Genomic DNA, 21169 nt, shown 5'->3' with positions numbered 1-21169 from the left:
AAGAGGGTTATGTCCTGTTATCATGGTGATTTACCCCTGCCATCCATTCCTGGGGAACTTCCTTGGCTGCTATGGTCCATGTGGTGACAGGGTATTCCTGGGTGGACATGACGTGCAGAGGGTACAGTGACATTAAAGCCCTTTTCATTACCTGAAATCTTTTACAAACCATCTACCAAGGTATGTTAGACCACGTAATGTTTCAATCCTTTCTTGTGTTTTGGTATAGTACTGACTTTTTAAAATCTATAGATATTTTGTATATAATTTCAGATTAGCTGAAATAGCTAGGGTTTAATTAAAATTACTTCCTCCCTGGAGAAAAAGCTCCTTTGTCTGAATGGTGATAATTCTGAGTATATGATTTAGACATGCCTATTATAACTGCATAGTTGAAAAAAATTACTGAGTAAATTCACAATTTAAACAGGATAACACAAGGTGTACATTTAAGTTATTTATGACACAAATTTTTTTCTGGTCTCCACTTAATGGAAAATATAGAACACTGTGCATTACTTTTGTTTATTCATTATAGGACTATTTTTTAGGCCCTTCTTTACCTACTGTAAGCTTTGTAACTTGGTTTGTGTTACTTTCTGCGTATAAACTAATGAGGAGGCATATTTTTCAATAGATATGAGCCTTTCACTAATTCAGAATGCCTATTTCTTTAATTAGTACAAATTAGAGATTATGTTTTTCTCTGAACAAAATGCATTTTTATGTCAATTAAATGAGAATTTTTGATGAAATGTTTCCTAACAGAGAGTAAGTAATTGTGATATAATTGTTTGTAGATGAAAAATAACTGCCACATTCATGGCAAATGTGAGTTTAATGCAGATGATTTTCATGATTATGATGTGTTTTATGCCGCTTTTTATACCCACGGTTTTGGAAGCACTCATAGTACCAGTTAAGGCAAAAGCATCTTAATGTTTGTTTTAGTGCTTGGCAACAAATACAGTCTATAAAATATGTAGTAGTTAATATTAAAAGCACATGCCAGATTGTAACATAAAGAGTTTATTCAATCTCTTTAAAGTCATCAATTTTAAGCTTCATCTGAATGGTTAGCATTTGCGTTCCTTATGATTTTCAGCAGGTGAGCTCCTGTGAAGTTAGGAACTGGCCACCCCTGCAAGCCCCCATTGGCACAGCCCCAGTCTCTTAATGAGCTTGCCTCATTGCTGAGTGAGCAAAACACTCTTAACAATGCTCCTTTTGAGCCATCTTTGTTGGAGGGGGAAATAAAGAGAGGCGCCAAGCCTGCAAATTCTTTCCTGATCCCATTGGTTCACCAGGAGAGAACAATTTTGTTTACCATGGTTGCGGTTTTTCAAGGTTGCCTTTACTTAGGATTTGATTACCTGTCTCCCTCCACCAATCAGCGTCTCCCACACACTCTCTTGCCTCCAATAATGACCAGCCTCCTTTTTTAAGACCAGCCTCCTCTTTATCATATTGCATTATATACTTGACGAAAGGAGACCTAGAAGGCTTTAAGAAAGATAGAGTAATGTTTTGCTGGCGTAGAGGGCCTGTTCTTCGGAGACAAATGCTTGCTTTTCATTTTGATCAGCTATCTGCACTTAAAAGCCTCCGAGCCTGGGACATGTTAAACAGTCTGGGGCTCAGTGTTCTCATCCGGAAATTGGAGGATTAGAAATAACATACAAGTACCTGGTACATACCAAATGTGATAGAAGATAGCTTCAACCTTTGGCTATAAGAAGAATGGAAAATGAAAAACAGACAGGTGGAGAGAGGGAGGGAGACGAGAGCTGCGTGGAGCTGCTGGTTAGGAGGTAGGAAATAATGAGGCCTCGATCGTCTAAGATACAGAAGTCTCTACTGAATTGAAACGAAGCGCTACAATGTTCCTTCAAATTCGTCGCAGTTGATAGAAAACTGGAGCGGAATGTGATATCAAGAAAGGGCTTGACGAGGATGACCAAAGCAAATGGATATGGAGCTTTATTGGAATGAAACATTATCCTGTAACATCAGGTAATTTTCTGTTTTAAAAAATACACTTTAAAGTCTTAGAATAATTTGATATTTACCGACAAGTTGCAAAGATTGTACAGAGCTCCCACATATACCAACATAGTTTCCCCTATTGCTAATATTTTACACTACTATAGTACATTTGTCACAGTGAGGAATAAACGTTGTGGCACATTACTATTAACTAAACTCCATACTTTATTTAACTTTATTAGTTTTTCCCTAACCTCCTGTTCCAGGATCCCCTCTATCACATGACATTTAGTCATTATTTCTCCTTAGCCTTCTCTGAACTGTGATAATTTTTCAGAGTTTCTTTTCAACAACCTTGGCAGTTTTGAGAAGGACTGGTCCCTTATTTTGTAGAATGTCCCTCAAGTGGGTTTTTATCTGATGTTTTTCTCATAGTTAGACTGGGGTCATGGGCTTTGAGGAGGAAAACTTCAGAACGGATATACTCTTCAATTCTTTTCCTAACAAGGGTCTATGCTATCAACGTGACTATCACTGATGCTGTTAACCTAGATCACTTGGCTAAGATAGTGTTTCAGGTGTCTCCACTACAAAATGCTCTTCCCCCCTCTACTTTGCACACCATACTCTCTGCAGCAATAGTAGGCACAGCCTACCCTTACATGGTGGGAAATTATTCTCTATCTCCTTCAGACAGGGCAGGTATCAACATAAATTATTTAAAATTCTTCTATTCAGACACCCAACTCTTCCTCTTCTCCCTCCCCCTGTTGACTTTATTCAATCACATACTTATTGAATCACTTCGCTCCTGCATACTTTTAGCCTAAGCCTATCATTTTTGTTTTGTAAGCATCTCCTTAATTTGTGATACCATAATAAACTCGAGGATTATCTTGTATATTCTCTGTCTTGGACCTAGAATCAACAATTTCCCCAAGGACTCTGGTTTCTTTCATTGGAGAATGGCTTTTGAAACCAAGATCTTGGTACTGGGTGTGCCGGTCGCTACAGGGGATTCATTGCTTCTAGGCCCTCTCAGTGGACTATGTGTGAATACTAACCCACGTATGTATACATATCTGTAATTATTTCAATAGTCATCCATCTGTGTCCACATTAAATATTTAAGCATGAGTTCACAATGATGTTTCCTACTCTAATACTGTACCACATGGATCCTTTGCTTGTCTGTAACCTCCCATTTGAAAACTGAGAAAATGGGATCTTACTCTTATTGATTCATTTACTTACTTTCTCCATCCAGGTATACGTACATGAAGAGTGGCTTCAGGATTGGTAAGTTATGTTCCTTTGAAAAATAGCTTTACCAACTAGGGGACAGTGCTTATGTGCAGTTCCTTTGCCCTTTTATCTTCTGCTTTTCAATCATTTCCAAAGTTACTTAGGTCAACAGTTCTTTAACCCACCCTCTTCGGCGAGGTTATGCTGTACACTTAGCATACAGTTAGATCTTTTTGTCAAAGTGTGCATTTCATCCTGGGATCTCTCAATCTACTGGTATTTTAAATTTGCATATGTTAAATGTATTCTCTGCTCTGTAAAGTTCTGTGAATTTTGACAAATATACAGTGTCATGTATTCATCACTGTGGTACTATGTGGAATACTCTCACCACCCTAAAAGAATCTCCTGTGCTTTACCTAGTCAGTCAACTGTCTCCCTCCCCAAACCCCTTGAAATCTCTCATCTGTTTTCTGTCCATATCTTTCTGCCTTTTCAAGAATGTCATATGAATAAGATCATAGATAATGTTGCCTTTTCAGATAGGCTTTTTTTCATTTAGTAATATGCATTTAAGAATCATTCACATTGTGGCATGGATTAATAGCTCATTCTACTTTATTGCTAAGTAATATTATCTGTGGATATGTCCGTTTGTTTATCCGTTCGCCTTCTGGAGAACTCGGTTGCTTTGAGTTTGGGGTGATTATGAATAAAACTTCTAGAAACATTTAGGTGCAGGGTTTTGTGTGGACATAAATTCAAGTCTATTGAGTGAATACCTAAAAGTGAAACTGATGCGGAATATGGTAAGTCTAAACTGTCTTTCAAAGTGGCTATACCATTTTGCATTCTGACCAGCAATGAAGAGGAATGCTTCACCAGCAGTATGGATATTGTCATTTTTTATTTTAAGATTTCAGTCATTCTAATAGGCATGAAGTGGTATCTTGTTGTTTTAATTTGCAGTTCTCTAATTACAAATAGTGCTGGGCATCTCTTTATATACTTATTTGCTACCTGTGTATCTTCTTTGGTGGAGAGTATGTTCAGTTATTTTGTCCATTTTTAACTGGGTTATTTATTTTCTTATTTTTGATTTGTAAGAGGTTTTCTAAAGAAATATTTCAGATACACATCGTTTATTAGATATGTGAGTTGCAAATATTTTCTCCTACTCTGTGACTTATCTTTTCATTTTCTTAATAGTGTCCTTAACAGAACAAAGGTTTTTAATTTTTTTATTGTATTTCTATCCTCTTTGTGTCCATGGTTATATCCTCTACTATACGGAACTATTCCACTTAGCGTTAGAGCAAATCGTATTCATTTCTGTTACTCTAAATAATTGTCCAATGGCCGAGAGCTGTGGCTCATGCCTGTAATCCCAGCTACTTGGAAGGCTGAGGCGGGAGAATCACTTGAACCCAGGAGGCAGAGATTGATGTGAGCTGAGATCGTGCCACTGCAATCCACCCTGCATGACAGAGTGAGACTCTGTCTCAAAAAAATAAAAAATAATAAATAAATAAATATCCATTATAGTGTATCGAAAAGAACTGCTATATGTGGCATGCCACTCATTATGTTAGTTTTTCCCCATTCTCCGTAAAATGACCACTGTGTCTGTCAGAGCTGCGACACAGAAATCTCTAACCATCTAAACGCCTGAGCATGCCCAGGACTGGAGGGGAACTATTGCATTCCATATAGAGTACAGTAATCATGGGCATTGGATTCAGAGACCTCGGTTCAAATTTTGCTCTTAACATTTCCTGGTTGTGTGAATGTAGAAAAGTAACTTAAGTTTTCTGAACTTTAGCCTTCTCACCTATAAAATGAGGACAATATAGTCGACATGTCTTAGGTGTCATTAGAAGGACACGTACAAAGTGTTTAGCACAGGGCCTGATATAGTGTAGCACTCAGTAAATGTTAGTGCACACTTGCTTTTCCCCCTTGTGTCCCACATTTTCTTTCAGCCTCTCCTGATTTTTCCCAGTGGAACTCCTTACCTTGCATCCATCATTTCTATTGCAGTGCATTTCTATGCCTTTTTGTGGAGCTTTTCTATTCCTTCTACACTGAAAATGGCTCATCCTATTGATATAATTTCCCTGCTCCCAGCAAATGGCCACTGTAGCACCTCCTGATACCTAGATCACAAAGTGCCTGAACAGGTTAGGGGAGCACATGTTAAAAAACAATATACCTGCAAGCTCACCTTTCTCTTGCTTCTCATTTCCAACCTATCACCAAGCCCTGGGAATTTGACTCTATAAGATCTTTTCAATGGGCTTACTCTGCAATTGAACATAAAAAAAATTTTTAAATAACTCAACCTAAAATCATAGAAGTATTTTTTTGCTTTTATTGTTATTTGTAAATAAGTCATAATAATTGTACACATTTGTGGAGTACAGTGTGATATTCTGATACAGGTATACAATGTGTAATGATCAAATCAGAGTAATTAGCATATCACTTCAAACATTTATCATTTCTCTGAGTTGGGAACATTCAAAACCTGTTTTTCTAGGCATTTTAAGACATACAAGAAATGTTGTTAATTAAAGTCACCTACAATGGTATAGAACGTTAAAATGTATTCCTTCCATCTAGCTGTGCTTTGTGTCTGTTGACCAACCTTTGACCGCGCTTCTCCCCACCCCCACCTGCCTCTGGAATCACTGTTCCACTCTCTACTTCTGTGAGGTAAACTTAGTAAGAAATAATACTATTAGGATGATAATTTTCCACAAATTCATCTATAAATTTATTGCAATTCTAATTAAAAATCCCGTATGATTTATTATGGACCTGACATACTCAAACTTGTTTGGAAGAGAATATGTTGAAGAATTGCCAAGAAATGTATCAGAACATTCTACAAAGCCACAATAACTAAAGCAATCTGATATTGACAATGTGTATTTTATCAATGGAAAATAATAATCTAACATTTATATATGTGGTTTGTTCATATATATGTATTGTGTGTGCAATCAAACATATATGTGGTTTGTTCATATATATGTATTATATATGCATATTTGTGTGTATATATAGTATTTGTATGCATATATTGAAGCATAACAATTCATCACAGAAAGGATGGACCATAGCAAAGGGTCTTTATTACACAATACTTCTGAGCACAGGTCCTGGCACCAGACGGCTTGCTTTGAATCTTGACTCTGTTTCTGGGGTTTGAATCCTGACTCTGTCAGAGCTATGTGACCTTAGGCAGGTTGTTTAATTTCTTGGGGCATGGCTTCAGCTTTCTTTTGTGCTGAATAAGACAAAAAAATAGTATCTAACTCCAAAAGTATTTAGGAGGGTTAAATGAAGGTAGGTAGGTAAGGGGCATAGAATAGACCCTGGCACTAAGCACCAGTGAATATGAACCATTCTTATTATTATCTATAATATAGAGTGTAAGCAATTGTCTATCCACTTTGAAAAGTAACACTTGGCAGGGCACGTTGGCTCATGCCTGTAATCCCAGCACTTTGGGAGACTGAGGTGGGTGGCTCACTTAAGGTCAAGAGTTCAAGACCAACATGGCCAACATGGCAAAACTGTGTCTCTATTAAAAATATAAAAAAAAATAGCTGGGCATGGTGGCAGGCACCTGTATTCTCAGCTACTCCGGAAGTACAAAAATTGCTTGAACCCGGAAGGCGGAAGTCGCAGTGAGCAAGATAGAGCCACTGCCCCCCAGGGTGACAGAGGAAGACTCTGTATCAAAAAAAAAAAAAAAAAAAAAAAAAGTAACCCTTCCTTTAGTGACTAGTTTAGTGTCCTACACTGATAGGTGCCTATCCAGTTGCTGATTTCTTGTGATGTGGATTTATTTTTACTTTATAAAATAAAGAGGCAATCTTAAACTTTGTTATGAAAATAGTAAGTGGTAAGGAACCCTTTAAGGGTTATGGTTTTAACATATTATTCAAAATAAGAATTGCAAACTCAATTGCTCAGAGGGATCAGCAAGTAAATCCGTATAGTAGACTGGGTAGAGCATGTGGAGAAATGAAGGCCTTCCAGACATTTAAGAAGACAACCAGTTTTCAACACCACCCAATTATTGCCAGGCAGAAACATGCGTGCACATTTTTTAAGATTTTTATTTTCATGCAAAATTTTCTGGCTTCTAAATGTTGACAACAAATTCAAAGTCTGAAGTATTGTATGGATCAAACAAAATACATGTCTAGAGATCAGAGTAGGTTCATATTGTTTGTTGCCATCTGAGACTTAGACCTCCTTTAGATTACGCTACCAAGTCTTTCTCCCAACCTGTGTACCCCAATTGTACCTTGCGCAGTGCTACCCAGGCGATAAGGGTTCAATATTTATTTTTTTGTTGAATTAACTTGATTTTAATTCTGAATCTTTCTGATAATTGATGCTTTGAATTAATAATAATAGCTCCAGGCTAGGCATGGTGGCTCACGCTTGTAGTCCCAGCACTTTAGGAAGTCTAGGTGGATGGATAGCTTGAGCCCAGAATTCGAGACCAGCCTTGGTGACGCAGGGAGACCCCATCTCTACAAAACAAACAAACAAACACCACAAAAAGCATTAGCCAGGCATGGTGGTGAAGCGCTGTAGTCCCAGCTACTTGAGAGGCTAAGCTGGGAGAATCATCTGAGCCAGGGAAGGTTGAGGTACCAGTGAGCTGTGATTACAGTCACTGCACTTCAGTCAGTGCCACAGTGATACACCATCTTAGTAATAATCATAATGGTAATAGTAATAACCATAGCTCCCTCTGTTAGCCATTTATTTTAAATATCAGATGCTGGTAGGGACTTTACACGTATCCCTCTGATCATTACAATATTCCATAAAGGTTGCTTTTCTCATGTTATAGATGGGAAAACTAAGAGGTTCAGTTAGATTTTAAGGTCCAAGGCTAATAGTATTAGTGATATGACATTGTCTAGGTCTGCCTTTTTGAAGGAGTGAGAAGTCAAAGGGAGTAACAAGAGGTCCGGATCCCTGTAGGGTGTAACATTTCCTGGCATCAGCTAAGTGGGAATACTGATCCTGTTTTGTCCTGGAAAAACTTTTTAGGGCCATTCTATTGGATGACCTTGTCAGGCTTACAATGAAAAAAAAAAAAAAAAAATTACAGGATAAAGGATGTCTTCCACTTACAAATGGAGAGTGATAGCTATCTAAATGTTCATTTGTAAATCAGTTGTTTGAAACTCAGAATTCATTTTCCTGCGGAAACAGTTACAAATGGTGGTTACGTTTCCCCTGAGGCTCATCCACAAAAGACCATTTAGCCTTAATGTATCTGAAATAGTGTACATTTGTTGTGAAAATGTGTAGAAAATAGAACTCTTGCAATTCTAGTAATTAAAGGAAAAAAGTAAAATTGAATGAGAACTTTAAACTGCATCTTGAATGCTGATTCAAAAGAAAAGCAGATTTATCCCGAAGAGGATGCAGAACTTTGAAAATAATTTTGAGGAGACTTTAAAGGGGGCTTCTGAACACTTTCATAGCACTTGAGAAATTAATGAAATCATATCTTTGAAATATCGCATTTCATTTCATGATTTCTAGATTTTTAACATAATCTTTCCATGATTAATGCTATTTCTAGTGTTCACTTTAGAAGAAGAAGGGAAAAAAGGGTGGAAAAGGAAAAGATAAATGAAAATGGGCTTCCTAATGATGTAGAAGTTGACTGAGATAGCATGCGAAAGAAAATTAAAGATCGTGTTTGTTTTTCTATAGGCATGCAAGAAGCAAAAGTAGCCATGAATTATGAACAGTGGAAGGAAGAAAGCATAGATTCTGATTTCACTTGAGAGAAACAAAACAATGCTGGTGGCGGAGATCTTTTCTCTGAGAAATTCCAGAAACTGTTACTGTTTTAGTCTATTGTCTCAGGGCATCATACTTCATGGCAAATGTAGGATGGGTACAGGATTGAGATCAAGAGTGCAAAGACTGTTCAAATGGACTAAATGTTGAGAATACCAAGTACTTATTAAACAAGAGAGACTTTGTTCTCAAATAAAACTCATTATCATTTTTTATTGTCTAGGTTTTATCATTCATCTTGTTTAACCTTCAGCTAGGAGAATGAAAGGTAGAAGTTTAAAAAAAAAAAAAAAATTATTGTGGGCTGGGTGCGGTGGCTCATGCCTGTAATCCCAGCATTTTGGGAGGTGGAGGCGGGCGGATAACCATAGGTGAGGAGTTTGAGACGAGCCTGGCCAACGTGGCAAAACCCCGTCTCTACTAAAAATACAAAAATTAGCTGAGAGTGGTGGTGCCTGTCTGTAATCCCAGGTAGTCGGGAGGCTGAGTCAGGAGAATCCCTTTTGTACCCAGGAGGTGGAGGTTGCAGTGAACTGAGATTGCACCACTGTACTCCAGCCTGGACACCAGAGGGAGACTCCATCTCAAAAGAAAAAAAAAAGAACCACAAACCAAATATATGTATATTGGATGGCCACATGGTTGAACATTGAACAGGAAATTGAGGAAGAATGAACAACCTCCCAGACACTTCCACAGTGTGCTTGCAAGGAGCCTAAAAGCTAGCTGCACAGAGCAGAGGCCCTTGCTGCCAAATGTAACCTTCTCTAGAAATAGAGAAGAGAAAAACAGTTGGGGGACTACAGGGATTATTATGGATATAGGACAAAAATGAACCAGGGCAAAGAAACTGAAAACCAACAAGGCCAAACCAGCGGACTCCTTGAGGTGATGTGGGCAGATGCAGAGTGTCCCTTTGTTGTTCTTTGGAGAGTAAGATAGGCTTCTACCACGGGCCCTCTTGTCAATAAATCTTCCTGGGTTAAGTGGTTAGTTAGACTAAATTGCTCCTCCACCAGTCTGAGCTGACAGCAGTACAGAAACATCAAAACCATTGCTGTGTTGTCACCATAACCAAAGAGTCTTGTTAATGCATTTCTGTTACAGGAAAATTTTAACTTGCCTGCCTTTATTTTTTTTTGATCATTTGAATTTAAGACACCAGTTCCCAGTAGGATTCTCTATGACAATTTTCAATGATGAGAAAAAGTATCAAGGGTTTCTGGTCTCTGAAGAATTGTGTTCTTTCTGGCCAATAAAATTAAAATGAAAGAGATTTAAATTGTATTAGTTTCTCATTTAAAGCTGAAGTTTCAAGTCACCTTCCATTACTACTGTATGGGATTTCTACACAAACCTATCGGGACCTGAGATATGCTAAGCCTTTACTAAATTTCATGGCTACAGGGATATTTCTTTTGGGGACTGGAGATGAGAAGGCATAATACCTACAATCTCATTTTCTCCTTAATTCTTCCTTGATTGAACTGGTGTCCATTTGCTTAATCTGCTCACTGTGTGTTATAGAAATTTACAATTTACTTTGCAAGTGTTAGCCATATTCATGTATGTGCTATCTTTCCGTTCTTCAATTAAATTGTGAGCTCCTTTAAGGAATAAGTGATCAATTTCTTATATTTTTTCTTCTCCCTCAATGACCAAAGCCAGAGTATCTTACTTAAGACACTTAAAAGTGGAATATAAAAAGTAATTTCATGCACTCCATACTGCCTTATTTACTAATTGCTATATGCATGCAAATATCATCTCACCAACTATGCCCTAAGCACCTCATTGGTGGAGTCTTGTTTTGCAGTAGCCGTTATAACAGTTTGGGTCTTTTATTAGTGCATTGTAGGGACACAGTAGCCTCTTGACAAATAGTTGTTTGTTAATAGTCAAGTTTGGAGGGCGGTAGATGAGACAAAGTAGAAAATGAGAGCTTTTGAGTTAAGCTATGATAACTAAAATCTATATTTAAAGTTTACAACCTAATTGTATGTTCTTTTTAGTACATACCACATCATTAAAACTTGATAAATAATGTTTCCTCAATACTATTACTTAACGAGGAGCAATAAAAATAGGACGCTGGCAATAAAAGCTGTTCTATTGTTACTGACTTACCTCCTGGTTGGTGAGCAAATGCTAGAAAGACAAAATGGGAAGTAGTTTAAATTTGAGAGATTTGGATCATTTTCTTGGCAAAGTCAAGAGACCATTTGCTTCTTTTAAGCAGCCTAAAAGGTGTTAAAGGATTAGAGGCAGAGGAAATACCAGCATTGCTGTGCTGTTAGATTCCTAGAAAATCAAATCGGGCTGGTAACAAGATTGAGCAACCCATGTCCTTAGAATTTTACTTCCCTTTACACCTATAACCTCCATGTTCTATTCTTAATAACCCATAGAAATAAACAGGGATGCTAAAATATTTTTTGAAGATAAATTCCACAATTGTTTCAAATTTGGTTGTTGATAAATATGATACAGATGAATATAAATAAGGAATAGCTTTTCAATATGAAAAGAGTCTCCTAAAATGACATAGGTTGTAAATTAGAGATGAATTTCTTATCAGTTTTAGTGGCTTGTGTGTCTCCTATTGTCAACTAAATGGTGTCACACAACACATCCATTGCTAGGCTTATGAGATGGAGCAGAGTTCAACAGGCACATTTCAAGGCCAGGAGGGCTGATTAACTGAAGGTTCAGTAGGTAAGAAAAGCACTAGAAACCTAATGATGAGTGAAATTTAGAATTATCAAGAGGATAGAAATCCTGTTAGGAGAAAAACCACAGGATTGATACGATCTGAAAGTTGTCACAGCTTCAACAGTCAGTATTGCCAAAGAAAATAAAAGTGGGACACTTTTTAAAAGCAGTAAACTTAGATTTCACTCAGGAATAAGTATTGCAGTGCGGGAGAGACCTCAGCATAACAGCTCAGTCAAACAAAAGGCAGGAAACTGTTTAAAAGCTGGGGTGTACCCAAAGAAAGGCATTAAGGGAGAGGTTGGTCCATTAGTCTATCCGGGTTTGCTAACTAGTGTTCACCTAGGAGCAAACTTCTCATATCTTTTTGACAGAAATTAGTGGTGCAAGTTGGAGCAAGGTATCCACTGAAGTTAGGTCCTTACTGTCCTACAGGGACTGGGAGTAAGAACTATTGTCTTGAATGTTTGTATTTCAAGGAGATGGCTCTCACGTCCTTGAGGAGCCAGTTCTGGATGGTAAAAGATTTATTTCAGTGGGGGCAGAGAAAAGATTTATAATTGCAAGCTTTCTAAAATAAGTGCTTTAAGAGGGATTCAAGGGCCTATTGGCCTATCACCAGGTTTTGGCTGGAACAAACAGTAAATTCTCCTGGCAGCATTGAGCTTTCTCAGAAAGTCATTTTAAGGGGGGTTAGTGTGAGAAAGACTGAAAAAGAAGTTATCCCAGAACTGTTCTCACCTTCGAGGCAGGCTGCGTCTCGGCCTAATATTTGTCCTCATGTTATTATCAGGGGACTCACAGTCAGGGAGAGTTGGTATAGAGGTTGTCAGACTTTAATCTCCCCCAACTTCTAGTAACTTACCAGAAGATGCCACAAAGTTTAGTGGTGATGGAGACCCTTCTAGCTAGAAGAAACTTTTGGTATTTATTTTTAATTTGATTTGTGATATGTTCTAGCATTGTGAAATGAGACAAAAAGAAATCCTGAAGCTGGTTCACAAAAGTAAGTTGGTGTAAAATCCTATGTGGTCCAGGTTTATCTCAACAATACAATGATCCTAATACCCTTCTCCCTTAGCCAATCTCCTCCCACCACCATAGCAACCATATTTCATAATAGGTGATTCCAACTCATAGAATGCCTCATCACTGCCCTTTGTACATGCAGATTGGGAAAGATGGAAGAGACTGTTCTTGGGAACAGCACACAGCAATCTGGGCCAAATCTGGGTGGTGTGTGCCCCACTATTTGCCAAGCTTATTATTTTTTTCTCCACTTTGGCCTTACTCAACTAGAAAACCTCTGCATCTACTAGATGTCACTACATAAATAGCCCCAGTTTTCTTTCTTTTATCTCCGGCAGTGAACAATAGAAGTCATTTAAGAATATGAAAAAATAAGTGCAGTGTGAGGTGTATGGTAGCCATTGCTATTAAAATTACACATTCACTTTTCTATAATGAATGAAATTCTGGTGATAAATAATGGTGCCCCCTGAAAAAATCAGTTTTGCAGTTAGGACAATTTCTGCCTTTTATACAAACTGCCTAATATCATGCTTCAAGACAGTTATTTACCATAGTTATAACCAAATGTATTCTCCTGAAATGACTTGTTTTTCCTACAATGTGAAATATTTAATTTTTTGAAGATAATTTTGTTTGAACCAGCAGCTGTACTTTTAGGAACATAACCTGAAGAAATGATTGAATAGACTCACAAAGATGTAGATGTAGATGTAGGTTAAAGTGAGTTCGTCACAGGCAATCAAAGATGTAGTTTAAAAATGCAGAATTGTTTATAGTAGTAAAAATTGTGAACAGTCCCAGATATTGAACTTTGGAGGACTCATGAGGTTACCTAAGGTAAACGCATATAGTAGATACAGTGTAACCTTTAAATTGATGATAGCTGTATAATATTTTTGAAATGGAAAGATTTTATGATAATTTTTAGTGAAAGAAGTAGCTTTCAAGCAATGTAAACACTGACATTTAGTTATTAAATGATACATATACATATTTGTATATATTTATACATACATACATAAACACACACACATACTTATATACATTTGGCTAAACAAAAGCCTAAAAGAATGATTTGTAATTTTGTGTATGCTTTTGCTAATTTTTTTTTATTTTTGAGTGTTACTGTGTCACTCAGGCTGGAGTGCAGTGGCGCAATCTCACCTCACTGCAACCTCTGCCTCTCAGATTCAAGCGATTCTCCTGCCTCAGCCTCCCAAGTAGCTGGGATTACAGGCATGCACCACTACACCCGACTAATTTTTTGTATTTTCAGTAGAGGTGGTGTTTCGCCGTGTTAGACAGTCTGGTCTCAAACTCCTTACCTTGTGATCCGCCCTCCTCTGCATCCCAAAGTGCTGGGATTATAGGCATGAGCCGTTGCGCCCAGCTGCTTTTGCTATTTTATAATTATTTTCCTAAGAAAATCCTATACTAATGGTGTAACAACCAAAATAAAAAAGAATGAGGAACGTAAAATTGCACTTTGCTTTTCTTACTCATTATGTCAACAAAACCTTAGACAACCACACTGGTCCTTCTTCTTTTTCCTGGCCAAGTAAACCCTATTCATATTAATGATAACTGGAGAAAATGTGCCTAGTGTTGGGAACAAGGATTTGTTGGTGTAAACCTACCGTGGTATCTTTCGCAGGGGACTGAGTAAATACAGGGCTCTATGCAACGTAGGAAGAATTCTTAAGGAACACCTCACATTCTAAAATTCAGATCCCTGAAAGAGAGAGGGAAAATCAATACTGCCCTCTGACTTAGAGTGAGAATGTGCCCTGCTGTGAAGGGACGAAGGTCACCCTAAGGTGGGAAAAACTAAAGGTAAGTACTATACATATGTCTGGGACACAATTTTGACCTTGGTGGAAAAACACACCCATTACTGAGTAGCTTTGTCCTCCACTTATAAGGCATTGAATAGATGTTCAACAGGGGGAGCTTTACCTATGGAATTTTTGAAAGTCATGGTAGGGGCTATATTCCAGAAGAGATGCAAACCCTAAGAGACTGGTCATCTGCATTCTGAGGCTTGACAGTGAACTGAAAGAGTGGTCACTCTCTAGGGAACCTGGAGGGCTTGCCATGCATGGCACAGGGGCTTCTGTGTATCAGCTTTTTTTTTTCTTGAAGCAATCTGGCCAGCTTGAAGAATCTGAATATCATAGAGGGAGAAAGCCTTCCATAGAGCGTTAAAGTTTGTGACCTGAATTCCAGATGTGTGCACTGGTTGGTTTATCCCGAAGAAGCGAACGTAAATAAGATCATCCACACAGCACAATTTACACACAAGCGTGTTTACTTATTTTTCTGTTTTCTCTGTTGCACTCTCAGATTTTTAAAAAACACTTACCATGACATCCTCCAGGCCTCACCTTTCCTGGCACAGAGGTGTTTGTAATAAATAGTAATGGAATGAAGGAGTGAGGGTGCTATATAACATTTACTGATATTCTACGTTTATGAATCAGTCCTCATATTATGGCGCAGGGCAGCGTGATTTATACCCAGTTGTTATTGCCATTTGTATTCAAAAGTAACAAGCTTTGTCAGTTTACAAAAATGCTTTTTCAGTCTTGGAATTTTTATTTATTTAGACTGTTTCTCTCTCTCTCTCTCTCTCTCTGTTCTTCTCTTTTCTCCCAGTTCTTATGTATCAGAATCACCTGGGATGATTGCTAAAATTCAGAATTCAGGGGTCCAGTGCCCGGTCATAATCTCTAGGGCCGGGATCTGAGGATTAACATTTGTTAAAGACTGCAGCTCATTCTCATGGACACTCAATTTTGAGAACCATTTGTAGTTAATCTGTTTAAAGAATCACAGTTTTATACATTGTCCATCTGAAAATGCAAGGTATCACCTAGAAACTTTTAAAACAACTTTTCCTCTCCTAAGAACTGTAAAATAACAAAGTAGACAAGGGGAGAGTAAGGGTGATAGAGGTGGATGGATCAATAGGAGCTCTCTTTCCTGTGAGGGTAACTTGATAGTGACTAGGCAGTGAAGTTGGAATGAATTGATTTTGTTCAAACAAGTTTTCCCGTTTCTCAGAGTTCTCAGTGAATGTTTTCTGCAGAGTTCTTGCAGTGCGCTGTTTCACAAACCATCAGAGGCATTTAGAAGGGCCAGGGTTTTCTCCTAAGGCTTAAGAACTTTAAATCTCTTGGGTGGAAGTAGTTTTCAGTGAATTGTTTGTTCTTGTGATATAAGACATAGTACACTAACCACTTGAATCTACCGTTCCTACTTATTGCTTTAAAGCCAGGATAGCATCAAGTTCTTGATACACTTTACTAATCATGGCTTTCATTTTCTACTGTGTGTTTAATGGATATCTATTCATTTATCATTCTTAAGTGCAGAACACTAAAGAAAGAATATTGCAATCACAGATGCTATCAGGCTCAATTATTTTAAATGAACTGGGTATTGTTACGAAAATATTCTGTGATATCCCTATCTTCAAGTACAAAATAGGCAAGGAAAAAAAAATGCACATCAAATAAAAAAGTACTTGGCAAAACTACCTTTTTGATCTATTTTCTCTCTATTAGAAATATGAATGGCTCTCAAATGTTTTACAAGGGTTGTACATTGGACACCAATAAAACTGTTCAACACTAAGGCCCCAAAAAGAAACAAAAATATATGGTGGCTCTTTTTGAAAAACAATGAATTTCATGTCTTTCTAGTAAAACACACTATAAAATAGCTTTTCTCATGTTTACATTTATATAATCATTGAATCCTATGCCATAGTCCCTGAAAGTTCAAACAGGAAATAGTATGTGTGTGTGTGAGTGGGGAGCAACTCTGTAGGACTGGTGATGGGTTGGTGGATATTATTTTTCTTTTTTAATAAAAGTATAACAATCATACAGAAATATGTAGGCAATTACCAAACTCAGTGAAATGTACACAAATACCCATACCTGTATAATCAGCACCCAGATAAAGAAATAGAACGTGAAAAGCACCCCAGAAAACTGTGCTTATGCCCCCTTTCAGGGACTAATTCTTAAAAAGATAATCATTGTCTTGACTTCTAACATCATAGATTAGTTTGCCCTTAAGTTCTTTATAAAAATGGATTCTTTTTTTTTTTTTTTTTTTGAGTCAGAGTCTCACTCTGTCACCCAGGCTGGAGTGCAGTGGCATAATCTCAGCTCACTGCAACCTCTGCCTCCCAGCTTCAAGCAATTCTACTGCCTCAGCCTCCCGAGTAGCTGGGATTACAGGTGTGCACCAGCACACTGGCTAATTTTTGTATTTTTAGTAGAGGCATGGTTTCACCATGTTGGTCAGGCAGGTCTTGAACTCCTGACCTCAAATGATCCAAGGCCAAGGCCTCCCAAAGTGCTGGGATTACAGGCATGAGCCACTGCACCCAGCCAAAAATGAATTTTTATATGCACTCTTTTGTGACTGGCTTCTTTGCAGCATAATGTTTGTGAGATCCATACATACTTTTGGGTGTACTTGTGGTTTGTTTATTCCCATTGCAGTATATTATTGAATTTCATGAAATACTATGTATATATTTATACACACACACATATATACATACGCTTTTAAATATAACTGAATATATTTATATACATATATACACATGTACATATATGCACATAAACATGTATAGGTATATTTATATACACATATGTATGTGCACATATACATACACATGTATATATGCATATGCATATATACATACATTTGTGTATGTATATGTATGTATTATTTCTATTGATGATAGATTATTGAGTGACATCTAAATTTAGGCAGTTAAAAATACTGCTGCTACTCAATTCATTTTATACAGCTAACATTACCCCGAAAGCAAAACCACACAGACAGTATAAAAAAGCTACTGATAGATACTTCTCATGACCTAAATTTTCAACAATATATTAGCAAATTAAATAAAAATATATAAGAAGAATTATATAGTGTGATCAAGTGAGATTTATTCCAGGTATGAAAAACTGGCTTAACATTCAAAAATCAATATAATTCCTCTTATCAACAGGGTGGGAAAAAATAGAGGATTTTATCAGTTTACCTAGAAAAATAACATGACAGAATCTGACATTTATTTACTGTAAACACTCACCACAAGTTAAGAATAGAGAGTAATTTCCTTAACTTGATAAAAAGCATCTACAAAAACCCTAAAATTAACATCTTAGATGATGAAAGACTCATTATTTTCCTCCTAAGGTTTGTAATAAAGCAAGAATGTATTCTCACTATTCTTATTGGATGTAGTGTTGGAAGTTCTAGCCATTGCTACAAGGAAAAAATAGAAAGGAAGGAAGGAAGGAAGGAAGGAATGAAGGATGAAAAGAGAAGGCATACAAATTGTAAATTATCTCTGTTTACAAATTTCATAATTACATAGAAAATCTGGAAAGTTCTACAAAAGAACTTACATAACAAATGGATGAGTTCAAAAAATCATAGGATGCAAGATCAGTATGCAAAATTTTATTTTTTATACCAACTGTGAACACATAACAATCAAAATTTAAAACACCATACAAGCTAAAATTTTTCCAAAGAAAATGCAATCTATTTGTGTATACTTAATAAAGCATGTACAGAATCTGTATGCTAAAAATGATAAAATGGTGATGAAAGAAATCAAATAGAATGTAAATAGATAGAAATATATTCCATGTTCATGGATTGAGAAACTCAAAACAGTGAAGATGTCAATTATTCCCAAGTTTCTGTTTTGTTTTGTTTTTACGCATAGACAAGCTTATTCTCAAATTTACATAGAAAGGCATAAATCTTGAATTAGCTAAAACAATCTTGAAAAAGAAAACTGAAATGTGAGGAATCATTCCACCTGTTTTAAGGCCTAGTGTATATCTACAAGAATAAAATTAGTGTGCTATTGATAGAGAGATACATAGATCAACAAAAAATGAAAAAAAAAAAAGAACTATTCAAATATGCCAAACTGATTATTGATAAAGGTGCAAATGTCGTTCAGTGTAGAAAAGATAGCCTTTTCAACAAATGATTTTGCAGCAAGCCGACATCTATAGGCAAAAAAGGAGCCTCTACTTAAACTTCTTACTGTTTATAAAAATTAACTTAAAATGAATAATGAACTTAAATATAAAGCATATAATTATAAAGCAGTTAGGGGGAAAAAAACAGGAGAAAATCTTCAAGATTTACAGTGAGACAAATGGTTTGTAGATTTGACACCAAAAGCATGATCCAAAAAAGGAATAAATAAGAAATTGTACTACATCAAACTAAAAAGAAAGTAGTAAAAGTATTTGTAAACTACATATTCAATGAAGGACTAGTGTCTAGTATATACATAGAGCTCTCTAACCTGAAAGGAAAAAAAAAACTTCAAATTAACAAAAGACATAAAGGAACATTTCACCCAGGACTATATATGGATAACAAATAAATAAATGCAAAAAATGTTTAACATCATTAGCTATTAGTTAAATGCAAGTTAAAATCACAATAAAATATCATGATACCCCTATCAAACAGTCTAAAATAAAAATAGAGACAATACCAAATGCTAACAAGAGTGTTGAGAAATGGAGTCATTCATAGGTTGATAATCAAAATGTTAAGAATACAGCCACCATATGACCAGCAATTGTACTTTTTGGCATTTATCCCAGAGAAATCAAAACTAATGTTCACACAAAAACCTGTACACAATAGCATTATTTAAATAACTTGGTGTAACCTTATCATGGAACACTGTTCAACAATAGAAAGAGATGGACAAGCAACAGCTTAGATGAGTCTTCAGATAATTATTCTGAGTGAAATAAGCCAATCCCAAAAGGTTACTGTGTTAGTCCGTTTTCACACTGCTGTAAAGATACTACTTGAGGCTGGTTAATTTATTTAAAAGGAGGTAGTTTAGTTGAATCTCAGTTCTCTACGGCTGAGAGACCTCTGGAAACTTACAATCATGGCGGAAGGCAAAGGGGAAGTAAGCACCTTCTTCACAAGGCGACAGGAGACGGAGAGAAAGAAAGAGAAAGAGAACGAACCTAGGGGAAACTGCCACTTTTAAACTATCAGATCTCATGAGAACTCTCACTAGCATGAGAACAGCATGGCATGATCCGGTCACCTCCCACCAGATCCCTTCCTCAACGTGTGGAGATTACAATTCGGGATGATATTTGGGTGAGGACACAGAACTAAACCATATTAGTTACAGACTGTGTAATTCCATTAATGTAACATTCAAAAAGTGCCAATGTTTTAGAAATGGAGAACACATTAACGTTTGCTAGGGATTAGCTGTGGGGGACAGAGAAGGTGATAATAGAAATCTTTTATTATATAGAATTGATTGAATCTATTTTTGCCTATTTATTAAAACATCATAAAGATAGAACGTTTTGTGCTATATGCCTTGTAAATTCCATCTTAAGTGGAAATAACAATTATGAAAATCAAATGTAATAGTTATCTGTTGCTAAGTAACCACCTTAAATCTTGGTTGCTTAAAACAGCCATCATTTACTACTTTCTGTGAATAAAGGTCAGTTGGGTGGTTCTGATCTGGACCAGAGTCAGCAGACTTTGGCTAGGTTCATTTACATCTGCAGTCATATTTAAACAGAGGTAGACTAAAGATAAAAGTATGTCAAGAAAAGAACACAAAACAGCCAACAGTAATTTTAGTCAGATTTTCTTTTATGAAAAAGTCTTGTTTATTGCTATTTGTTTTCTTGTTGACAAACTTCAGATAGAGACTCTTCAGCTTTATTTTGTCAGAGATTGCTTATTAGCTAATGTGTATCTTGTACTTTATATGATTACTGATAAATGCCTTGTTGAGTTGTATTTGAAGTCCTGGAAAAAAAAAACCTCGTGCTCAGTTACCTGGATCCACAATAACTTCGGTCACCAAGCTGACTCCTTGAGTAAGCAAAGTCTCCACAACATCTGTATGTTTGTGGCCACACAAGATTGACTATTTTAATTTAGTCTGACAACTTAGCAAGTGTAAACAAGTTAATGAAACAAAGTATTGTGCCTATGGGTCAATTAAACCACGTTTAGACCAGTTTTTCCATTTTTTCCAAGTAGCTGTTTAGTAAACATGACCCAGGAGTTGAATACATGATGTAAATGATATCTTCACAGAATTGGTTGAATATTTTGTTGTCACCAGAGCCAGTCGAAACCCCACAATCATTAACTAGAAATTAGTGAGACCCTCTGACAGGGCCAGTATCAGTTTGCTTTTTTTTTTCTCAATATTCTTCAGAATACTGAACTTGTCAAGGGGGTGGAAGATCAGGGAGAAGTGAGTCTGTGAAAAAGAAGAAAA

The 21169-nt window shown here is 36.7% G+C and overlaps 1 protein-coding gene across 7 annotated transcripts in view; it reads left to right on the top strand.

The window, feature by feature from the left end:
• Nucleotides 1-21169, top strand: part of DPP10 (dipeptidyl peptidase like 10) — a 1402014-nt gene that overhangs the window by 17838 nt on the left and 1363007 nt on the right. For 2 of the 7 annotated variants that reach the window (XM_025405140.1, XM_025405138.1), the window contains exons 1-2: nucleotides 1243-2013; nucleotides 3254-3285. The exons of 3 other annotated variants lie outside the window; for them this stretch is intronic. Coding sequence is in view for 1 of the 4 variants with exons in the window: in XM_025405136.1 (XP_025260921.1) it covers nucleotides 1967-2013; nucleotides 3254-3285 (79 nt within the window). In the remaining 3 variants the exon portion in view is untranslated. Of the gene's footprint in view, nucleotides 1-1242; nucleotides 2014-3253; nucleotides 3286-21169 lie in introns of those variants that run through there. 2 more of the 7 variants (XM_025405136.1, XM_025405139.1) reach the window with 2 other exon arrangements.

Source organism: Theropithecus gelada, chromosome 12 (genome assembly GCF_003255815.1).
Source record: "Theropithecus gelada isolate Dixy chromosome 12, Tgel_1.0, whole genome shotgun sequence".
Classification (NCBI taxonomy): domain Eukaryota; kingdom Metazoa; phylum Chordata; class Mammalia; order Primates; family Cercopithecidae; genus Theropithecus; species Theropithecus gelada.
The sequence above is the reverse complement of the archived record's forward strand: the minus strand, read 5'-3'. Positions and strand labels throughout refer to the sequence as shown.